Source organism: Balearica regulorum, chromosome 3, assembly GCF_011004875.1.
Source record: "Balearica regulorum gibbericeps isolate bBalReg1 chromosome 3, bBalReg1.pri, whole genome shotgun sequence".
Lineage (NCBI taxonomy): Eukaryota > Metazoa > Chordata > Aves > Gruiformes > Gruidae > Balearica > Balearica regulorum.
In genome coordinates this window covers 23,274,443-23,296,554 of record NC_046186.1, presented here as the reverse complement: position 1 = coordinate 23,296,554, position 22,112 = coordinate 23,274,443, and the positions used below count along the sequence as shown (strand labels likewise).

The window sequence follows — 22,112 nt, the reverse complement described above, 5'->3', positions numbered from 1 at the left end:
CTATTTAGTTTGCCGAGGGCACCCAGTTTCAGTGTTTGATGGATCACCGCAACAGACCTGACAGGGTGACAGCTCTGAGAGGCACAACTCAATCCAAGACTCTCGGGGAATGGGACAAGCAGAGCTTCCAGGCTCTCAGCAGTGTCACAGACAGCCTAAAAGCCTTGCAATGGATTTTGTGTACCCCTGTAAGGTATCACCCCTAGGGATTTGCAGCACCACTTCTGCAGGTACCAGGTTCTCAAAGCACATCATTAGAACCACTATATTCATCAGGGTAGCATGCATTTTGCACAAAAATTTTCAATTTTGACCACAAATTGGAAACGTGATTTTCAAAATACTAGGTAATTGTTGTGGAATGGACATCTAGTTACACTATTCTGCACAATACTATAAAGAAGTTAGAAGTAAAATAAATCCCAAATATGAACAGTGAACTATTATTTGAAGCTCACCTGCTATGAAATAATTCCAATATTTTGCCAAGTATAGTCATATAAACACCAATAAACTGATCTGAACAACAACAAAAGCACTCCGCACTTGAAAATACATTCTGGATCTAACATCATGTTATTATGAAAATACAGTAGTGGAAGTGAATTCTCTGGGGATTTTTTGGTGTCAAACTCATAAAACCAGAGTCTTTAAAACAGTCACACAACATCCAGTATCAGCAGTCAAATTTCCTCCTAACTTATAATTCATACTGTCATATTTATATCATATGCACAGCTGTTTTAGGATTGAATAAACTCACCTTTAAGAAGTCTAAAAAGGCAGGTTTGGTGGCACATGTTTTCTTGAGAATCCCTACTGCTGTGCTGAAGTTGTTTACGTATTCACTGTACGCATCCAATACCATAGATTTAGAAAACTGAAAACATAAAAGGGTAAAGCTTAACTATAAATTCAAAAGATCCCTGAAAGCATAACTATTTAAACCTCTGACTGGTAAGGACTCACCTTGCTCAGAGCTAAGGGCCTAGTGCTGGATCTACAGAAAGACTGGCGATACCCAGAATAACCTTTCTGTAGAAGACAGGTTGGAAACCTAAAGATTTAACAGCTATGAATTACAAAATGTAAATTTACAGAAATAGCTTCATCTTGGCTACGACACTTGCTCAGAGCCTGAGGACTACGGGCAATCAAAGGGCATTCACTGAGATTCAAAGCGGCTGCTGGGATCCCCTGATCTGCAGTCCACTGCTGCCTATCTTCCAGATTTGGTGAACCAGCGAGGTCTGTGGGCCTTCATCCCCATCTTCAGCTGGTAAGGGTTTACCAGGAAAGCAGATGGGTTGTGTGGCCTGCAAACAGTCATGTGAAGGCTAAGATCGCTGCCCATTGCCTCCTTAGTAATTTTATCCCTCTTCTGCAGAGCTGGTCTCATTAATGCTACCTAATTTGCTTCAGTCAAGACAGGTTTGCTTTAAACAGCAAATCTTTAGTAACCTTTTCATTTTGACTGAAAGGAGGCCAAAGCACTCAGAGACACAGATCCCAGCTCTTACAGCAGGCATGAAAAGGTGGTAATTTCCAGCAGCAAAACAATGTACTCAATCAAATCAGCATGTAGGCAGCCTTTTCCATCCACACACTCATGGTGGGAACAACGTCTTCTATCAACCAAGGCCACTTCTTGTCTCCTCTAATTTAACACAGTGGCTAGTTCAGTCCTTTACCAGATGGCCCTCCATTAAGGGCAGGATAATGTTTTAAAATATTCTTTAACTATGCCGCAGGCTCATTTCAAATCCAGGAATTCAGGACATCACCTACTATGTTGTTTTTTTCTACTCCCAAGGAACATAGTATGTATGACTACCTACTTTTTAAGTGTCTCAATCTCACCTTCATTTTGGTGGGTTTATGAATCTCTATCTCCTCCGAAAAAGAAACTGTTTCTTTAAGTATCTGAAGGCTTGATCAAAGCCTGAAAATTTTGCCCACAATCCTTTCACATCTGCCAACAAAGCCGAAGACACGTGTTGGTGTCAGCTTCCTTACCAGGACGGTACATACATATTCTGACAGTTGCCAACAGGCATTGGAGAATATGGGAATAAAGTGGCCAAGTTAGACAGAGAGAGATGGCAATGAAATAACAAGCCTAAAGTAAAACCAGATTGTCTGTTCAGATGCATGTGCTTACTGAAGCAACGAAGACATCACCAATCATTTCAACAGAGTCCCACTCAGATACACGACTTGCCAGCGCAATCTGAAACATCGAATGGCATTGAAGAATTTCCTTAATTCGATAAAAGACCATTTTGAGTTTTCTTTCACTCAGTAATTTTGGTTCCATATCTGAAAGGGGCTTCTCATACTGCTGTGGGAGGAAAAAAACACATTTAAACAAACAAACAAAAAAAAGGGTATTCTACAAGCAGAAAAAAAACCCCTTATGTAACAGTACACACACAAAATTTCTAAACATTTGGCATGAAGCACCTGTAGCAAAATCTATGTGAGTCATACTACAGATTCTTTAAGGATTTGACTATTTTTAAAATTTTCAAATTATAAAATGCAAAAGATATTAAGGTACCTCCAGGATTCTTTTGAGAGCATCCACATAATTCTTCTCACTGTCAACTACAGAGCTCAAAATATACCTTCTCACAACCTGTTAAGAAACAAAGTTTTGACTGAAGTTCTAATCAGGTAACACATTCATCATAGTTGGGAATGCTGATGATAAAATTCTCGTATTAATAAAACACAAGAAACACAAAGCAATTTCAATACTGGAACTGCAATAAAATAATACTGTACCTCTTCAAAAATAATTAACTTTACTATTACTCTAAAATTACTTATTTTAAAGAACACAACAGTTATTGTATCTATATGTATAATCTTTGCTGACTGTTGCAATTCCAAGCTTTACTTTTGAAATGTCTTTTAATTTTAGATGTGTAAATTTAGGCATTAATAGAAATAATAATAGGTATAGATGATGTTGGCTACTTCAATTAAATGCAACAAAATAGGTAACAAATTTTCAAACTCAGTCTTCAAGATTAATTTTCTTTTTTTAATATGTTTTATAAATTTATTAGGAGTAACCTGAAGGACAAACAAGCTAACATGAATGCATCACTGAGAAAGTGTCTGAGTAAGTCAGCTTTCTTTTTTGGGCATTACCATGCATAAGTGAAAACCCCATCTCATCTATATTCATACCAATTGATAGAATTGTAGGAGCTTCAGGAAATACTACCCTATTTCATGTTTACAAACTACAGGCTATTCATCACACCTCTTTCTCCACCTCCTGCTTCTGCAATTCAGCTGAGACACACATTGTATGCATGTGCAGGTGACATGACATGAAGGCCTGGGGATCCTATTTGGTTTAAAATTTAAACTTCTTACTGTTATTGATTAGGTTTCTTTCTGGTTTTATGTTGTTTTTTTTTTTTTTTTTTACCCAAATCATTTTCCTAATCTAGCTCATCCCAAGGCTTTCAAAAGCAGGACTCTCTTTGAGGGAGAAGACAGCACAAGGGCAGGATCAAACCTCTCCCCACAACTACAAGGGAAGGCAAAACTGCTTCTTTTGCTATTTTAAGCCAGCCTAAATGACCATGAAACTCAAATCTCAGACTTGCTTCTTTCTGCTCCTAATCCCCACAGCCTCCTGCCTCCTCTGCCATGGCTGCCTTTAATTCTCCACACTTTGCATTATTAAGTTAAGTGCAGGTTATGCAAGGATTTTCTTTCAAGTACTGGCATTTCAAAGGAAGATTTCAAAATTATCTGAGGACTTGCTTAAAGATTATATACAGTAAAATTAGTTGTGACTAATTTGTGTTTAGAATGGTTTTAGCAGTGTCTTATTTGGTATAATGCATCAGCTGCTCTGGTAAAGGATACTAACTCTACTTTTAGTCACAGTTTGTTCTTCTGAAAAGAATAAACATCTGAAAAGAATAAACATCTGTAGAAAATGTTTTGGCTTTTTTTTCAGGCTCTGTAATACACAAAATAGATACTTAATAGTGCTTATTGCAATAGACATGCACAACTTACAAGAGGCTTGCATGCAAATCTTAGATTTATATTAACATTTTTGCTAGTATCAGTATTATACAAACATAAACAACTTATAACAATTCAGGTGCCAGTATTAAAACAAAGCAAAAGCTCTCAGACTGAGACCCAAGACAGGACAAGTTTTAGCAAAACAGCACTGGTTTTAAACAGAAGCTACCATGCCACCTGCTGTTTAAAGCAAGCACATTCATAAAGTCGGCTCGTTCGTGGCACAGCATCCCAGGTTGGAAGGAGCTTCTGGGCTTCACCCTCTCCAGCTGGGACACCCAGAGCTGCTGCGTAGTCTGCTGGCGCCCAGCCTGAGCTGTGGCACAGGGTCATTCTGTCCCACAGCCAGGACTTGTGCTGGCCTCTGCTGAGCTGCCCAAGCCTTCTGTCAACCTCAGCCCATCAAAGCCACACTGACCAGCAGCCCCAGCCTCCCACACGTGGCCTGCTGCACCCCTCCAGTTTGGCATCGCATCCTAATGTGCACTGCGGTTGATATCCCGATGGTTAATAAAGGCATCAAACACCACAGGCCCTGTGTCCGCTCCTGAGGGACACCACTAACACTGGCCACCCACCGGACTTTGTACCATGGACTACAACCCTCTGAGACTGTGTCCTCGCCTGTTTTCCACCCACCTTCTAGTCCACCCATACAAATGATATCTTACCTACATGGCTACCAGGGTACTTCAGGAGACGGTCGAAAGCCTGGCTAAAGCAGAGGGAAACGACATCCTCTGCTCTCTGTCCACAGGCCAGTCATGTCAAAGGGACTCAGGCTGGTCAGGCACAAATGGACTCTGGTCCATCTATGCTGACTGTTCCCTACTGCTCTCCTGTCCTCCCGAACCCAGAAATAGCTCCAGGAGAATTTGCTCCATCATCTTCGCGGGGACTAAGGTAAGGCCAGTCAGACCCTAGTTTCCCTCCTTCTTGCTCTTCTTGAGGATGGGCGTGACATTTACCAGTCATCTGATGACTGTGATCTTAGATGACAGAGAAAGGCCTTACCCTCAGCACCCTTAAATCCATCCCACCCAGTCCCATGGACACCAGTATGTCTCACTGGCCACAGTACTGCCTAGCTGTGGGTAACGCTTCACTCCAGCGGGACCCGCCTCTGGGCTCAGGGGCGTCAGAGGCCTGAGGACAAACCTCACCAGTAACAGCTGAGGCAATGATGGCTTTAGGTACCTCAGTCTTTTCAGTGTCCTTTGTCACTAGGTCCCTGTCCCATCAAGCAGCAGACCCATATTTTTCTTAGCCTTCCCTTTGCTGCCAATGAACATATAAGAAACATTTTACCGTTGCCCCTCACACCTCACTAGCTCCAGCTGAGCTTTGGCTTTCCTAACTCCATCTCTGCCCACTTGGGCAGCTCCTCCTGGGGCGATAAGCAACACACATCATGGCCTACACAAGATCGACTAGTTTACTCCAAACTAAGAGTGCTCTGTTTATCCAAAAGAGAGCACATTTATTTTTAACTACCTACAAAAAAACCCCAAAAACAAACAGTGAAACTCTCAAACCTGTATTTGGAAAGAAGGAAAAGACAACATTCAGATCTTACACTGTAATGAGATCTTACAGTAACGTAACACAGCTTGGTAGCTGCATTGTTACAAGATTAGCACTTGACTGTGCTAAACATATTAGAAAAATAAACCTCACCAAGCAAGCAAAAAAAACTTACACCACTCTCCTCAACTGCCCCTTAATTTGGTTTTCTGCTCATTTTCTGAAGGTACTGACCAGCTCATGACTTGACACCACAAGAAGCTAGAAACTCTCATACAATTATTACTTGTCATAACAACAGAGTAACACGAACCCACAGGATTTATTTTCAGCCAAAATTTCTAACTGATGCTGATTTCAGTGGTTTTTGAAATGGTTTTCACAGTGACTATAGATTTTGAGGTAGAGAACAGCAAAATATACTCTTCTGTAGACTTGACTTTATTGGGGACAAGTTTTTTTTTTAATGAGCAGAAACCTTAAGATTCAGAGAGTATACAGGATATTCTCTACATTTAAAACAGAAATCCTGGAGCAATGTCTTCTGACTCAATAAAAATGTTTACGCTCTCTTCTTTTTCAATCAAACCCATCATATTTAGTTTAAGTGTTCAGGTAGTGAAATAATATAAGTATTATAGATAATTTTATAATGCAAACCAGCATTTTGCATCTCTAGCTGAATTCACAGGGCTGATGCAACTACATGAACACATACCAATTTTCAAAAACCTGCTTATTCAGTTCTGAATTTTATGTCCACTTAATTTATGTTAAATGCCAAGATGTTTGAAGAGCAAGGCACCTGGAAGCCATTGATGCAGAGCAGAAGGGGAGGGAAAAGAGGCAGAAGACCGTACTTCCAAAAGCCTACTACCTGCTGCTGTGATAATCCTTCAGGCATAGGAGTCATAATTGCTTCTGTATGCATACAGTCCACATCAATAAATAAATTTAGCTCTTCTTCTTCCAGACATGAAGATCTATGATCTACAAATAATTGAATAACCAAAATGTGAACTTTTACAACATGTAGACTGAAAGAAAAAAAAAAAAAAAAGGGCAAAGATCCTATCATCCAAGTACAGTCATTACACAGCAGTCTTATTTTCACTTACCAAACAAAAGAAATTCCCCAGCACTTCTGTATCACCTGTGAAATCACACAAATACCACCACCAATAGGCACCTTAATACAGAACACCTTTTAAAGGTATCTCAAAACCCTAAAATCTACACAGCCTATGCATCATTTGCTTCACCTCTACTGCCTCTTCACAGCCAGGAGTGCAGGGCTGTCTAGAGTGTAGGACATGACAACTAGGGTTAAAGTACTGCGGCTCCAGGGCCAGCAGTTTTGAAATAAATGACCTTTGGGAACAAATTAAACACACCCATAATATGATCCAGCTTTAAAAAATTCCATACATCCTTCCACAACTGAACTAAAATAAATAGCCAAATGTACCAAAACGTTGGCTTTTGTCAGATATGACAGTAAGGGATTCTGCATTGGTCCCTATGTACTAATCTTAGGCAAAAAGCACCACCAAAGTGCAGTGGTAGGTGGCAGTACGCAGCCAGCCAAAAAGCAGACACAAGGAAAAGAGATAAAGAACGAACAATATGAGAAACTGTGTCTTAGAACAGAAAGGGAAGCAAAGGAGGAGTTCATGAGTTTAGTCGACAAATTGTTACTAGCTCCCTGCTGATTTGGCAAGCGGCTAAGGGATTAAACTATCCACAGATATCCTGTGTCTGCTACCTAACCTCTAGAAATGTAAGGAGGAATGCCAGGTCCACTGTAACACTGCCCTACTGAAGCAGATCATTTTCTCCTGTGCAACAGCAAGAAGTTGAGGATACATTTTTGATCACTAAAGTTTGTGCAAATAACTTTCTGTTTTCTTTCTGTAAATTAGGTAGATTCAAAAGCAGTTAGAAGCCATGACAGGGACATAAGATGTGACCTGGTCCTTACACACAGAATGCAACTTTATGTTAGCTCGCTCACTAAAAACGTCCTGTTTCAGTCTTGTGGTTTTAGCTTCCTAAAATTGTAGTGTTACGAGCTCTGAAGTTACAACCATTCAATTAGTTGGGCAGAAACTTGAGCAGAAACTCTCAGACTTATCCTGAAGAAGAAATAAGTTTGTATTCAGTTACTGCCCCTTGCCTCTTGCAAAAAATCAACTGTGGACTGCTGCTGCTGAGGCTCATGACAGAGTACTGATGATTATTCCTAACTAGAGAACACAAATGCTTTTAGCTTTTTGATTTTAGACCACTTTCTGTTTTCCCAATCCAAACTCAGCTTTCATCAAAAATCACTGAACTGTGATAAAGCAGAAGAGTCTTTTTCCCTACTTCCACTCTTAAGTACTGAAAGCTTTTGTTATCCCTTGGCTACAACAAAGTTTTTAAATAGTCAACTATCACTCCACCGAAACCCATGTCATACCAGCAGACTTTCCTGACATTCAGGAGTTACGCAATAGAGGGAACGGGACAGACTTAGCACCTTAACACAATTTCCATACTCCCCTATACCAGTAGCATCTGTGACACTCTTTGGTGGGATGTTGTTGTTAAGTGGACCCTTCTCTGTGCTCCTCAGGCTTCTCAGGTCACTCAGGTTCTTGTGCCAAACCTAAAACTACTCAAGATGCACTGACCATACTTTCATCTGAACTGAATATTATACCTTATTTTATTGATATAAAGTTGATTTCATGCATCCAGTACTCAGCTCCCAGTACAAAAACCTGCTAGGCCATTCACTTCCTTTCTCAGAAATGACTAGAGACAGTAACAAAACACAGTGTAATTGGCACATACCTTGAGAAATAAAAGATTTTGTTCTAATGAAAGAACGACCCTTTTTCACAGCTGCTTTTGTCTTTTCGAGCCCATCTTTGGTACCTTCTCTAGCAGCTCTCATAAGCTTTTGCATCTGTAAGACAAAAAATACAGTCTACATGTTCAGTGAATAACAGCAACACGTTTGAGCATACCATGCAAAGTATTTTTGATCAAAACACTGTCAAGTAGTTTAGGCTATAAATACAGCCCAAAGTCAAAGGAATAGATAGTAAGTACACAGATCCATCAAAGCTCAGATCTGACCACCTGTACTTTTTCTTAATAAAGTTAAACCTGGAGAAAGGGACTTACTTCATGGCAATATTATATGCAAGCCTAAAAATAGCAGAAATGTTTAAGAACCCTTCTGCATCAAACATCTGAACTCAAAATAGTCTCAAATGTTCAGCTTTACGTTATATAACAAATAAATACTACAAGATATCATTAATGGCCAGGGTTCTTGTCCGTCTTCCAAAGTCCCACTGACTCTGCCAAAGTATTTCTGACCTGAAGATAATCCCCTAGACTCAGTTCTATATTAACTATATTCTTAAATAAACACTGTTTTGCAAAAAATGTTGCAACTAATAATTTCATTAACTGAATTAATAAGTTGATTTAATTAAGACTTGCATAATCTTATAGTACACTACTACAGCAAAAAGAAATTTCATGCAAAAAAACCCAAGAAGTGTTGTTTTGCTAGGAAATGTTTATTAAAAAAACTGCTTTGTATTCTTGCTTTCCCAAAATGCCACCACAACAAAAAATCCCCACTACTGTCAGAGCTGTGCTGACATCAACAGCGACATGAGAACACAAACAAAGCTGTCTTGCTGCAATCAGGCAATTTCTCAGTTTGAACCGAAGCTTTTACCAAAACCCAGCTTTTTCATACTGGCTCCATTCAGAATGCAGAGCACCGAGATTCTGACTCCCACAATTTGATCCCACATGGCTGGAGAGCCAGGGTCAGGCTAGCCCCATGGAGCTCACCCGGGTCTCAGAGAGGCTCCGGGGCTGAATGCCTGGCTCACACTCTGGGATAAGGGCACCAGTCAGCAGGGAAGGACAATGCCCTATCTCATCTTCTGAAACTGTTACCATTAAAAATAAGCATGAGAAAAGGTCCTTGACAAAGTATTTTTAAGATAAACTGCATAATAATCCAGCACATTTAGAACTCATTTCATAAAAATTATTGCCTGCTTTTTCAAATTATTGTAAAAGAAAAAGACAACATTGTCTGTGTTGGAAAAAGCAAACATTTAAACATAGCTAGTTACAAAAATCAACTACACTACCTTCAGCTCATGTTTTTGCTTTAGTTGCTGAATCTCTACTGCTCCCACAGTGTTTGCCATCAAATCTTTCATCTTTTTTTCATAATGCTCCTTTAAACGCGTTAGGTCATGAGAAAGCTACAGTGTATAAAAAGACACAATCTTTTCAAAAAGCCTGCAGTGCAAACTTCATGCTAAAGTACTCGCGTATATCATGCATGTTGCCCAGTCTGCCTATTGATACACAGACAACTAATGGAAAATCATCATTTGAGGAAGCTCCGACCCAACAAATAGACCGTCACTCCTGCACATCGCTGTACTTCCTGAAATTCAACCAGGTACCTTCGCGCTACGCTGGCAACTACCTAAAGAGAGGGACAAAGTTCCTTAGTCTAAGCTAACTGCATATTAATTATGTTGTGTACATCTCTTACAAATGGTATGGAAACATCGCATCAACTTTATCCACAAGCATCATGTGGTGGAACACAAATCCTAGAGAGTGTATTTCTGACTATCTTTCAAAACAGTGAATTGGAAGAATTCTCAAAGGCTGAAGAACCTGCAGAAGCACCTGAGAAGATGGAGATTGACAGTGCCAGCAAGTTGGGCAAGGAGACACTAACAGGGAAGGATGCAGTCTTGTAATTGCATGGGAATCGGGAAGCGCATGTTTTTCCTCAGCTCTACACAGTCTCATCATATGACCATGGGTGTAACCATCTCGTACATGAATACATCCATTTGCAAGGTAAGGAAATTAACCCAGGGAAATGCTCTGGAATACTAATTAACAATTGTTAAACATTTTGAGAAAGCCAGATAAAAGAGGTTAAAATCTAACTAGAAAAAAAGGAAACATTTGGTGTGCCTTATAATAGAAGTCCAATGGAAAAACCCTCAGCTTGATGTCAACAGTTATTTGGCAAGAGATTAAAGCATCAGGAAAGAGAAGGCATACAGAGTTGCAAACAAAGGGACAGGTCTGGCATTCAGCTCCACTAGGCTGGGTCAGGACGCGATTACCTCCAACATGATGATTCTGGCATTAGAGCAGTATAATTAAGAACAGCATCAGGTTCACAGACCAGAAATATTTAATAGCACAAAACCCTTCCCATCTTAAAATAAACAAATAAAAAAAGTGACTTTGAGGGAAGTCATACTAGCACTTACAACTAAAAATCCCACCTCCAACCTTCCACGTTTTTAAATCAACAGAAAAAAAAATAATAAGCAAGGCAAGTCCATCACAGGTTCTGAAAGACTACAGAAGGAGATGTGCTGGGAAAATACTGTAACATCCATCACAAGACCTGAGGAGAAGTGAGAGTGCAAGGAATGGATACAGAGACTAGGTATAAAGTGAAGTGGTTTCTCAGCAACCTTCAAATTTCTGTCTTTTCTCATTCTCAGACAAACCTCTCCTCGTTTCCTGACTTCTCCACTTCCCAATAACCCAGCCAGGTTCAGCAGCCCCTCTGACTTCTCCCTGCAGCAATTACTGTGTTCCTAGGCTCCTCATCCCCATCCTCACAACCTGTGGTCACAGGTCTGGAAAAGCCCGCTGCAGGGCAGTACCCCAGAACACACCTCTCTCCTCCCACCACTCCTCGGTCTCTGTCCCTGATCCTGGCATCATCACTCTCAACCCGCTGTCAACAGTTTCCTGTGACAGATCAAAGTAAAGAAGTACTTTAAAAATGGCTTTAAACCTTGCTTTGTGCACATATGTAAATAGATTCCTATGACTATAGCCAAAGCTGAAGCTACAGATAACAGGAAAAGATTTAAAAAAATAAAAAAAAAAGAACAAACCAGCAACAGTGTTAAGACTTAGACACTCAACTGCAAAGTTATTTCCTAGTCTTTTCCAAAGGTTTAAAAAAAAAAAAAAAACAAACAAAAAAATCAAACTCAGTTTTCTTCAGCCTAGTTAAAAAACTCCCCAGAAAGAAACAGCTGCAATAGCTTAAACTTGTTCTACTCAGGACAAAACCAAAACAAAAGCAGAAGATGAGCTCTCAGCTTACAAAGTGCTGATTTGGGTGGGCTCAAGTCTTGCAGTTAATTGCTGTCATGGTTTAACTCGACAGGCAGCTAAACACCACACAGCTGCTCGCTCGCTCTCCCACCCCCCACAGTGGGATAGGGGAGAGAATCAGAAAAAGAAGTAAAATTTATGGGTTGAGAAACAAATGGCTTAACAGGACAACAAAGGAAAATAAAGTAATAATAACAAAAGAACATACAAAACAAGTGATGCACAATGCAATTGCTTACCAGCTGCTGACTGATGCCCAGCCTGCTCCCAAGCAGCAACTGCCACCCCTTGGCCAACTCCCCCTAGCTTATATACTGAGCATGACATCATAAGGTATGGAATATCCCTTTTGCCAGTTTGTGTCAGCTGTCCTGGCTGTGTCCCCTCCCAGCTTCTTGTGCACCTCCTGCAGAAGGCTCCTGCCTCCTCGCTGGCAGAGCCTGGGAAGCTGAAAAGTCCTTGACCTAATTGTAAACACTGCTTAGCAACAACTAAAACATCAGTGTGTTATCAACATTATCTTCATACTAAATCCAAAACATAGCACTATGCCGGCTACTAGGAAGACCTACTCTATCCCAGCTGAAACCAGGACAATTGCTCATTCCCTGATTTCCAAAGGGCAGGCAGCAAGGATGGAGGTGGGAGCAGAGCAGATAATGTTTACTGGTGGGAAACATAGACAGTGAGGCTTTTATTCTCAACAAGGTAAGAAACCTGCAAAATTAAGATAAGGGTCCCATGGAAGAACACCCTGACCACTACCCCTATATCCTCCAGCCACGGGGTGCTGGAGCAGCTAACACTATGCAGCTGTGAAGTCTATCCCTTGCCAGCACACACTGGGGGCCCCCCTGAGGATTTTGCAGTGACTCCCGGCCCTGCCTGCTACCACTCTGCCCCACATTCCTATCATCAAAGCACTCAGAGTGGGGAACCGGCAGCAGGAGGCTGCCCAGGTCCCAGGCAAGACTTCCCTCTCATGGAAAGGGTAGAGAGCCAGAAGGAGAGGAGCTGAAGCAGTAAGAGCCGTGGAGTCCAAGGCTCCTCCTGACGTGCTATCAGAACACCTGCCTCCTGCGGCATGGATGTAGCCAAAGATACTAGACTAGAGATGTGCCACAGATGCATCATTTTAATCATGCCACCTCTCTTCTCTCTTTAATAAATGGTACAGACTTCTCTTGATCACAAAAAAAAATTAATTTTTTTTTTTTTTAAGCTCAGCCACCTTCAAACAACCAAAGTGATACAGATCTAAGACAGAAAGGTAGGGAACATTGGCAAACAGTTTTGTGACTTTTAAGCACCTGAAGGATCCCAAAACTTCAAGTCTTGTCAGGCTTACCCCCATTTGTTCTTCACATTGTTTTCCACACTCAATTACCACTTACACTAATCCAGCAGCTGCAAAAGAGGAAAAGGTGAGGAACCGCCCACAAGCAAAAATAATCTCATTTTTAATTTTACTTTTATCCAATTTGAGTTTTTTCTTTTTTTAAAGGAACTTCTGTTTAATATTTTCATTTTTTCTTTTTCTTGTTACATTTTGTTGTGGACTGTCACTCCCACATTGATTTATGTCTCCTTTAAAAAGATGCTGTTGGCACTTGAAACTGGATTGAGGAGAAAGGACATAGAGGTGGGAAAGGTAAGTGTTGGAAATCAGGATAACCTCAGTGACTGAGCAGCACTGTGGGATACATACATGTCTCTTGTGGTTGCCTCGCAAAAAGGAGCTGGGAATTCCATTTTTACACTCAGAATCACTCTGTTCTTCATAGCTTTCAAACTCACTTGAACTCCACCCATACTCCAGCGAGCTGTTTCCACCATCATCACCATTTTCAACATCATCATAAATCATTTCCTCTGCAAGAATTAAACCAAAATAATAAAAAAAAAACCTACACTGAAATTTTTGTTTGTTTAAACACCAAAAAAACTTGTTCAGGATGTACTGTTAAGAACTATATAGACTTTTGTACGCACATTTTAAAATGTGAATTAAATCCAATATTTAAACAGCCAAAGTGGGTTGTCTTTGTTGAAACAGAGTACTAAAAGAGGACACAGTGTTACGGGTACACACCACGATCCTTTTAAAAACATGCCCTACTCAAACTGCACTGTTTTGTCCAAATCCCACAACACGTTTTAGAAGAAATTCAAAGGCAGTTCGAACTGTAGCTGTAAACACGTCTGCACTGTGAAGAAGCATCCTTCCATCTGCAAGCTTGCCATTTGTCCCTAGGAATACCTTCACCATCAGCTCTGATGACAAATGCTAAAATATTGCAAGAATCAAACAAAAATGTCACTACTTCAAGCAAACAGATCAAAGTAGCAAGAAACATGTTACACTATGATATTTTATGACTTGCCATTCTTGCAACTCCACCAGTCACTTGGAGTCTCCCATACCTGCAATTTACCTTGCTCATAATCTAGTCTAGGACCTTGAATATTAACCTTGTCAAGATATAGAAAGCTATATTGCAAAGGCTGACCATAGTATCACCTGTTAAAGACACGAGTGTCTTCATTGGCACAGACATCAAATACGACAAACTGACTCAAAACAAAATGGAAAATTTTTAGTGCCAATGACTTATCAGGAAACAGGCATGCACTCTACATGCAGCATCATTTGTCATTACAAGTAGAGAAGCATGGACACTTCTGCCAGAGATCTCTATTGTCAGAGATTATAACGCTTCATTTAAAACTGTCTCATATTAAATTCAGCAAACAAAAGTTGTGCTTTCATTTTAAGATTGAAGTTTTATTTCAAGTGAGAAAAAATACATACTCAAAAGTAAAGCTGACATATTTTACACATCAGTCTAAAGTCAGGATTCTGTGATTTAAAAACTACATTTTGACTAATAATAGTTTTAACATTAATTAAATTATTTAGAATTAACACAGAGGAATTTTGTCTAATGTGGAAGAATCACAATTTAACAATTCTTTTTTTAAACCTCCATGCATATCAAGATTGTCCTTAAATACACTACTGAAGATGACATTTTAGTGGTAATCTAGCACAATGACTAATTTAAGAGAATCATCATAGTAAGTCAAAATAAGTCAAGACTTACGTAAGTCAAACTTTTACAATGACAGTATTGGGGCAGGCTATACCCAGTGATTTGGTGGACACATCTTGTCCCTGTGCTAATGTAGACCGAGCTCTGACTGTGACTTTTTTGGAACAGTTGTGTCTCCCTGACTAAACATACAAATAATAAACAACAAGATCATGAATGTACAAAGATGAAATTTCCCTCACTATCTATTTTCTCAGAAACTTTCAATGTCTTTGGGGACAAACAGAAAGCCAACTTCTCATAGAACGTTTTGGGTTGGAAGGGACCTCAAAGATCATCTAGTTCCAACTCCCCTGCCATGGGCAGGGACTCCCTCCACTAGACCAGGTTGCCCAAAGCCTCATCCAACCTGGCCTTGAACACTTCCAGGGATGGGGCATCCACAACCTCTCTGGGCCACCCTCACAATAAAGAATATCTTCCTAACACTTAATCTAAATCGACCCTCCTTCAGTTTAAAGTCTTGTCCTGTCACTACATGCCCTTGTAAAAAGTCCCTCTCAAACTTTCTTGTAGGCCTCCTTTTAGGTACTGGAAGGCTGCTATAAGGTCTTCCTGGAGCCTTCTCTTCTCCAGGCTGAACAACCCAAACTCTCTCAAGCTGTCTTCATAGGAGAGGTGCTCCAGCCCTCTGATATCTTTGTGGCCCTCCTCTGGACTCGCTCCAACAGCTCCATGTCTTTCTTGTGCTGGGGACCCCAGAGCTGAACACAGAAATCCATCCAGGTGGGTCTCACAAGAGCAGAGTAGAGGGGCAGAATCACCTCCCTCAGCCTATTGGTCACACTCCTTTTGATGCAGCCCAGGACACGGTTGGCTTTCTGGGCTGCAAGCGTGCATTGCCAGCTCATATTGAGCTTTTCATCAACCAACAGCCCCCAAGTCCTTCTCCTCAGGGCTGCTCTCAATCCACTCTCCGCCCAGCCTGTATTTGTGGAGAATGGATTTTAATTAATTTTTATTTTAATTTTAATTAGTATCTTCTGGGTTAAGCTGAAAATTCTGACCAAGATGCTCAGCAGAGCTTTGCTGCATGTCCTACATCCCTCCCCAGCTCAGCCTCCTGGCCTTGGTGTACGTGTTTCCTGACTGAGCAGCCACAATGCAAAGATGTCCCTGCCCGGAGCAGCACAGTCTACCGAGGGATCTTCCAGTAATAAAAGCATTCAAGTCACAAATGTAATATAATACTTTCAAATAATAAATGAAACAAATTTGAGTAATAATTTGTAAAACACCTTGCCCGAACACGACTTAGGACAAGAAAGGAAAAAATGTTACAGCTTTAAGGATACATGTGGTTTTCACACAAGAAAGCAAAAGTGTTTTCTTGAATCGTTAACAACTTCAGTATCAAACACATGCACCCTCTGAGAGCCACGATAAGTAGATGCTGAGTTCCTAATAAGCTGATCCACTCAAACACAAAATTAGTTAGTAGCAACCAAGCTTTAAGCAGAGTCTTCACTGTAAAAAAAAACTGCAAAACAAATCTGAGCAAGAACTCATTGAAATAAGCTTCTTGAGCCCTACAGCTCCATCATTCCCGGTAAAAGTAAAATCTTGGCTCCAGCACTACTATAAGATCTATTCTGCCCCTTCCAAACATAGTCACACCATCAGGAGTTGCACAACCCCAAAGCTGAAATAAAACATTTCTGTAGCATCACCATCAGAATGGTAAATAGCCGCTCTGAAATCTCCTCTTCCATCTATCACGTACTTCTGTGTTGAAGGGGGACTTTAAGAATAGAGCATTTCTCTGTATAACCATGACAATGATGCATTACCATACATTATTTAACTATTTAAAACACCCTTTTCCTACTTACCTTGCCTTATTTAGGTCACTATAGCTACAACACCCAACACTAATTCTCTAATATACAGAATACTCAAGTATTTGGGACGGTATCAATAGAATACAGCAGAATTCAGCTTCTGAGAAGAGCGGTGTAGGAGACCTGCTGAGATAAAGTCTTTCAAGAGTTAGTTTAATTTTGAACTTTGTAAGATCTACCGATTATTGACACAGTATTAGGTCTATTTACATATATTTTAGATACTTAATGAACATATCTATTCAGTATACGTGCACATAATTCCATATTGCATTGCTTTCAACATGATCTGTATTACAAAGACCTCAAACCTGGTTCAGAGTCTGAATTTTCTCTTGGCACATCATCGTAAATTACTTCATCTGGGTCTAAAAGCAAAACAGAAAAAAGCCCAAATGAGAAACCCCCTAAAATTTGAATGGGACCAACAAACAGCATTCAAGAGGCATTTGAACCATGCCCTTAATAACGTGCTTTAACTTTTAGACTAGATGATTGTTGCAGGTCCCTTCCAACTGAAATATTCTATTCTAAAGAATTTTGGTTATATTGGCACACATGAATAAAATGGAGATATAACTCACCCTCCACTAGAATTTTGACAGTATATCTAATCATCATTCAAATAATGCAACAATGCACAAAACCAGTATAAGGTACTTGTGAAATACCACACAGTTTTATCTGCATTGTTTATCACGACCTTTGGTAGCCTGGAAACAGAAATCCACTTCAAGAGCAAACATTTCTCCCTTCTTTTTACAGCACTGTGGTTCTTGTCGAGGGCTGCTCATTGCCTTACTAAATGGCTGTAAAGAAGCTATAATAGACATTGTTTAGAAAGACCCAAACCTAAATAATGTAATGATGCAATGTAGTACAGTAAGAGGCAGGACAAGGATGCAAATTCTTCAGTCACTTGAAGTGACATGTAAGATGAATCTCCAGCCCAGTGGGAACAGCTGAGGACAGGCAGGATAACCTGTCCTCAAATCACACAGTCTCTGCTCTGGTTCAAAATGCAGCTGCCAGTCAAGAGTCAAGGGCACACACTAAGAAAAAGTGGCAATTTCTTCCCTTCCACCTTCTCCAAGAACTTATTTGCCAATTAATGCATGAGAAGAACAATTTCATATACAGCCACAGAGCAGACTCTGAACTTGAGCAAATTTCCACTGTACACATATTGATGCAGCCAAATGATTTCCTTAAGAGAGTGACAAATGATTCCATAGACTCCAAAAAGCACTCCATGAAAAACTGAATGTTAACTTTATTCTAAAATACACAATTTTATTACACTGTTGAACATTTTAACTGGTATAACTCTGTTCTAGAACATATTTGAAAAAATACAATAAAAGTGAACATGGACATTCCTGTAAAATATGTATATACACATATAGATACACACATACTGCTGATCACAACATAAAACTGACCTTCTATAGTTGTACTTTGGTCCTCACTGATACTTACTTTCCATCCATGCTGTATTTGCAGGATCTGCAACCCACTTGGCCAGAGCATCATCATCTCTCTTGGCCTGGTTATCTTCACTTGAAAGAAAGGCCATAAAATAAAAGCATTAAAAGCTACACCACAATGTTCTTAAACAACTGTGAAGACAATAAATATCTTGCTGCCTTCCAGTTCCTACTCTGAGGCTGCTAATTACTCAAAACCACTGCTTCAGTATGTAATTAGGAGATTAATAATCTATTTAACAATCTGACAATTTTAGTCAAGAAATTGAAAACACTTCCCTTCTTCAACCATAAAGCAGAAAACTCTTAGAAAACAGTGAAGTGAAAGCTGCTCTTTCACTGTAAGTCTAAAGACATTCTGGGCTGCATTGAGCCATTGAGCTTGGCAAGGCTGTTCTCCTCCTCTGGTTGGTGCTGGTGAGGCTGAACCTGCAGCAGCACGTCTTTGGCTTCACAATCCTCCCCCTTCTAAAGAGTTGTGCAGAAATTGAAGCTACCTCTAGAGAAGCTACCTCTAGAGAAGCTACCTCTAGAGAAGCTACCTCTAGAGAAGCTACCTCTAGAGAAGCTACCTCTAGAGAAGCTACCTCTAGAGAAGCTACCTCTAGAGAAGCTACCTCTAGAGAAGCTACCTGGTAGTACAGCAGGGAAGACTGCCCAGGAAAGCTGCAGTATCTCCATCCTTGGAGGTTTCCAAGGCTCAGCTACCAAGGCGATGGCTAATCTAACGGTATGTTGGCAGTGATCCTGCTGAAAGCAGAGGTTAGACTACAAGATCTCCAGCAGCCTGTTGCAGCTGACATTGCTATGACTCTGTAAAAATTAAACCTAGTTTCTTCAAAAATGTCATGCATGGTTATACATGTGAGTTATCAACCAGTGCTGATTTTGGTACACAACCAGAGTTATGGAGTTAATAAAATTAAAATAAACAAACATGGAAGTGTCACACAAGAAAAATAAAATATTTGATTTATCAAATGTAAGCCTTCTTAGGAATTAAGCCTTCTTAGGAATTAAAACATGCTGAATTGGCAATCACCTATTTTGAGGCTCCTCTGAGTTTACAGAATTACAATGGCATTCTTCAGTTGCTGCCTGTGTACCTGCTAAGTAGAAAAAAAAAATATAATCAGCAAAATGCTTGGGAAAAAACTCAGTGTGGTTCAAATGATACATTTTAGCATAAGAAACTGATTTTACTAGTTGATTGCTAATGAACAATCTACTTGTATACAATATTTTTATTCTTAAACAAACCCGTTTAAAAAAATTTAGAAGTTTCTTCACACTATCTATTTTTGCAAATGAAAGAATTTAGAGACACAGCAATTTGGTGTAAGAGCTGTTAAGCAGAAATTACAATGTCTGATGCATTTAATTTTCATCTCTCAAACATATATTCCTCTACAGGTAGTAACAACCCCACATACATACATTTGCTTTTACTTGCCAATATTCCTAATGGTGGTAGACAGCACAGGCTGCAGATGAAAAAAGTATCACAGTACATGGAATTACAGTAGAATTACTGTCTAGCTAAAGAGTAGCATTTTCAAAATACAATACAGAAAAATGAGGCAGGTTATGGGGTGCCTTCTGTTCCTCCTGCTCTCTTGACATGAAGCTGTCAGCTTTGCCAATTCTAGTTACAAAATGAGGTATTGTTCCTGTTTCTGTAATAATCCATAGTTGTTTCCCTTTCAAGTTTTCTCTTCTGTCTTAAAATCGTACTAAAGGACAAACAGAATTCATCAAATTGTCAAGGAAAACATCCCACAGCAACTCTAAATCCACAAGGACTGGAAACGAACCAACCAAACAGAAGTGCATATAGAAAAGGTTAAGGGACAGGAACTCTTCCAGGACACAGCTAAAGCATGATAAGGTATGAGAAGAAACCATTTGGCTTGAACAGTGAACTATCGCTCTGGAAATTATTTCATGACATTAAAAGAGAATTAGCATTAATCATTCTTAATGGCAAGATAAGAGAGGAGTCCTCCCTTGTACTACATGTTTTAATACGGCGCCAGCAAAACAAAGGTCAAACATCACCAACTTAAAGATGGGGTGAGAAAGAACTGACTGTGTACATTTGTTTTTTCTTATGCATCTTCAATGGTATCTCAATCCTAGTACAGCAAGCAGAGTCCTGTAGGAACTTTTTTTTTTTTAAATAAACTGACATTTTTCTTCCAAGTCCAACAAGACATTTTAGCTCATACTGAGGATAGAGTTCTCTTTGTATTTTGACACAAAATCTCCCACAAACATCCAAGCTGAATACTACACAAGCATTTACAAAAGAGCACAGGTACCTGAAATTAAACAAGGATTCCCCTTCAAATAAAGTAAGGTGCATAAATACAGTACCTTCTTCATCTACAGAAACACTGCGTATTATGACAGGACTGGAGTATGCTGGCAGTATCAACGGTAAATTAGATGGCACAGCATAGCCACAGGGGACAGGAACAGAATATCCACCGGACAAGTTTGGACTTGCACATTCTTCTTGAGGACTTGGCTCTGGTGATGAGGATGGATCATTGTCTTGGATTGGTGAAATATTTATGACCGAGTAGGGATTTACTTTGGCTGGAGTGCCTTCCACAGCAGGTTGTGATGTTTGTAGCTTCTCACTGTTTGCTAAATTATCAGCCCCTTGAAGTTGAAAAATTAACACAAAAAACCCCACTTTATTTTTCATACCTGTTGCAGCTGCTTAATATTGCTCTTTGCAAATATCCTAAACACCGATATGATCCTTACTATACAAGTTGCTTACAAGCTATGACTCATAAAATTCCCACACAGTAATGCTATCCTCCCCTTTTTACAGACAAGGAATGCAACAGCAGCAAAACAAGCTGGGTTACAAGGATGCCTATGAAAAACAATAACTGGATTCTAAATCCTGAATAGGAGGATTTCTAACAAGTAGCCAGGGTCCTCTTTTGCTTGTCATAAGCTCATGGCTGAAAACAGCCTTAAACCCTGAAGGTTAAAATCTGGATTCTAGATTAATTTGGATCTTATAAACAGAAATACAAGAAACATTTTAGGAACAGTCACGAGGAGAAAAAAAGTTCACTGGAGGGACACTCCTGAAAGAACAGTCCTGAAAATGCTCTTTTAAGAAAAGGGGAAAGAAAACAACTTTCCAAGTTTTCTTCTTTGAAAATAAATTATTTTCTGTTACACAAAGTTGCTGGTATTCCTTGAGACAAGCTGAGGTACAGCAGAACCAAAGGCCCCTCTGCAGAACTGCATCTCAAGCGATCAAAGGTGTTTGAGCTCTAAGTACAACTTCACAAAAGGGTGAGCAAGCAGCAAATTTTCAGGGAAAGATGGTATTTAAGTTCCATGTTGTTAAACTGCATAGTCACCTGAAGAGTTAGCTATCTTTAAGTGCCATGAGCACAATGACTCTGCCTATGAACGGAAATTGCGTCGAAGTCAGCAAAATCAGCTGTTGTCCATTTCAGCAGAATACAGTGATTTCCAGAGTTTTCAGACTTAACCTCCCATCAAATGGGAACATTTGCATGTGTTGTAACAAATGTTTCAATGTTTACTACAATAAGACTTCTGTTTATGAACAGAATTCACGCAATTAGACTCCACTTATTTTATGAATGTCATCTTAAGACCAGCAATCAGCAAGCTTAGCTGTGAAAGCAGCTTATCTCAAGCCACCCACATGCCATTAGAGCTACAAGAGCATAAAGTTTTCCTGTAGCATGGCACTGTGACTGAGACCACTCCATTGGTTTGGATGTCACACTTGGATAGGAAACCTCACAAGAATTACCTGTGATGGTCACTTGCCTCATCAAATCTACCACGAGTGTAACTAGCAGGAATATTCAAATCACTTGTATGGTATT

At 39.8% G+C, this 22,112-nt stretch overlaps 1 protein-coding gene across 16 annotated transcripts in view; it reads right to left on the bottom strand.

Annotated features, from left to right (window-relative positions):
* Positions 1-22,112, bottom strand: part of ARHGEF10 (Rho guanine nucleotide exchange factor 10) — a 119,472-nt gene that overhangs the window by 62,190 nt on the left and 35,170 nt on the right. For 6 of the 16 annotated variants that reach the window (XM_075747287.1, XM_075747285.1, XM_075747292.1 and 3 more), the window contains 11 exons: positions 20,596-20,886; positions 19,262-19,328; positions 18,212-18,291; positions 17,044-17,100; positions 13,487-13,650; positions 9,753-9,869; positions 8,422-8,536; positions 6,461-6,573; positions 2,561-2,638; positions 2,162-2,341; positions 764-880 (listed from right to left, as the gene is read on the bottom strand). In XM_075747287.1, the coding sequence (XP_075603402.1) occupies positions 764-880; positions 2,162-2,341; positions 2,561-2,638; positions 6,461-6,573; positions 8,422-8,536; positions 9,753-9,869; positions 13,487-13,650; positions 17,044-17,100; positions 18,212-18,291; positions 19,262-19,328; positions 20,596-20,886 (1,379 nt within the window). Of the gene's footprint in view, positions 1-763; positions 881-2,161; positions 2,342-2,560; positions 2,639-6,460; positions 6,574-8,421; positions 8,537-9,752; positions 9,870-13,126; positions 13,458-13,486; positions 13,651-17,043; positions 17,101-18,211; positions 18,292-19,261; positions 19,329-20,595; positions 20,887-22,112 lie in introns of those variants that run through there. The other 10 variants (XM_075747299.1, XM_075747298.1, XM_075747297.1 and 7 more) reach the window with 6 other exon arrangements.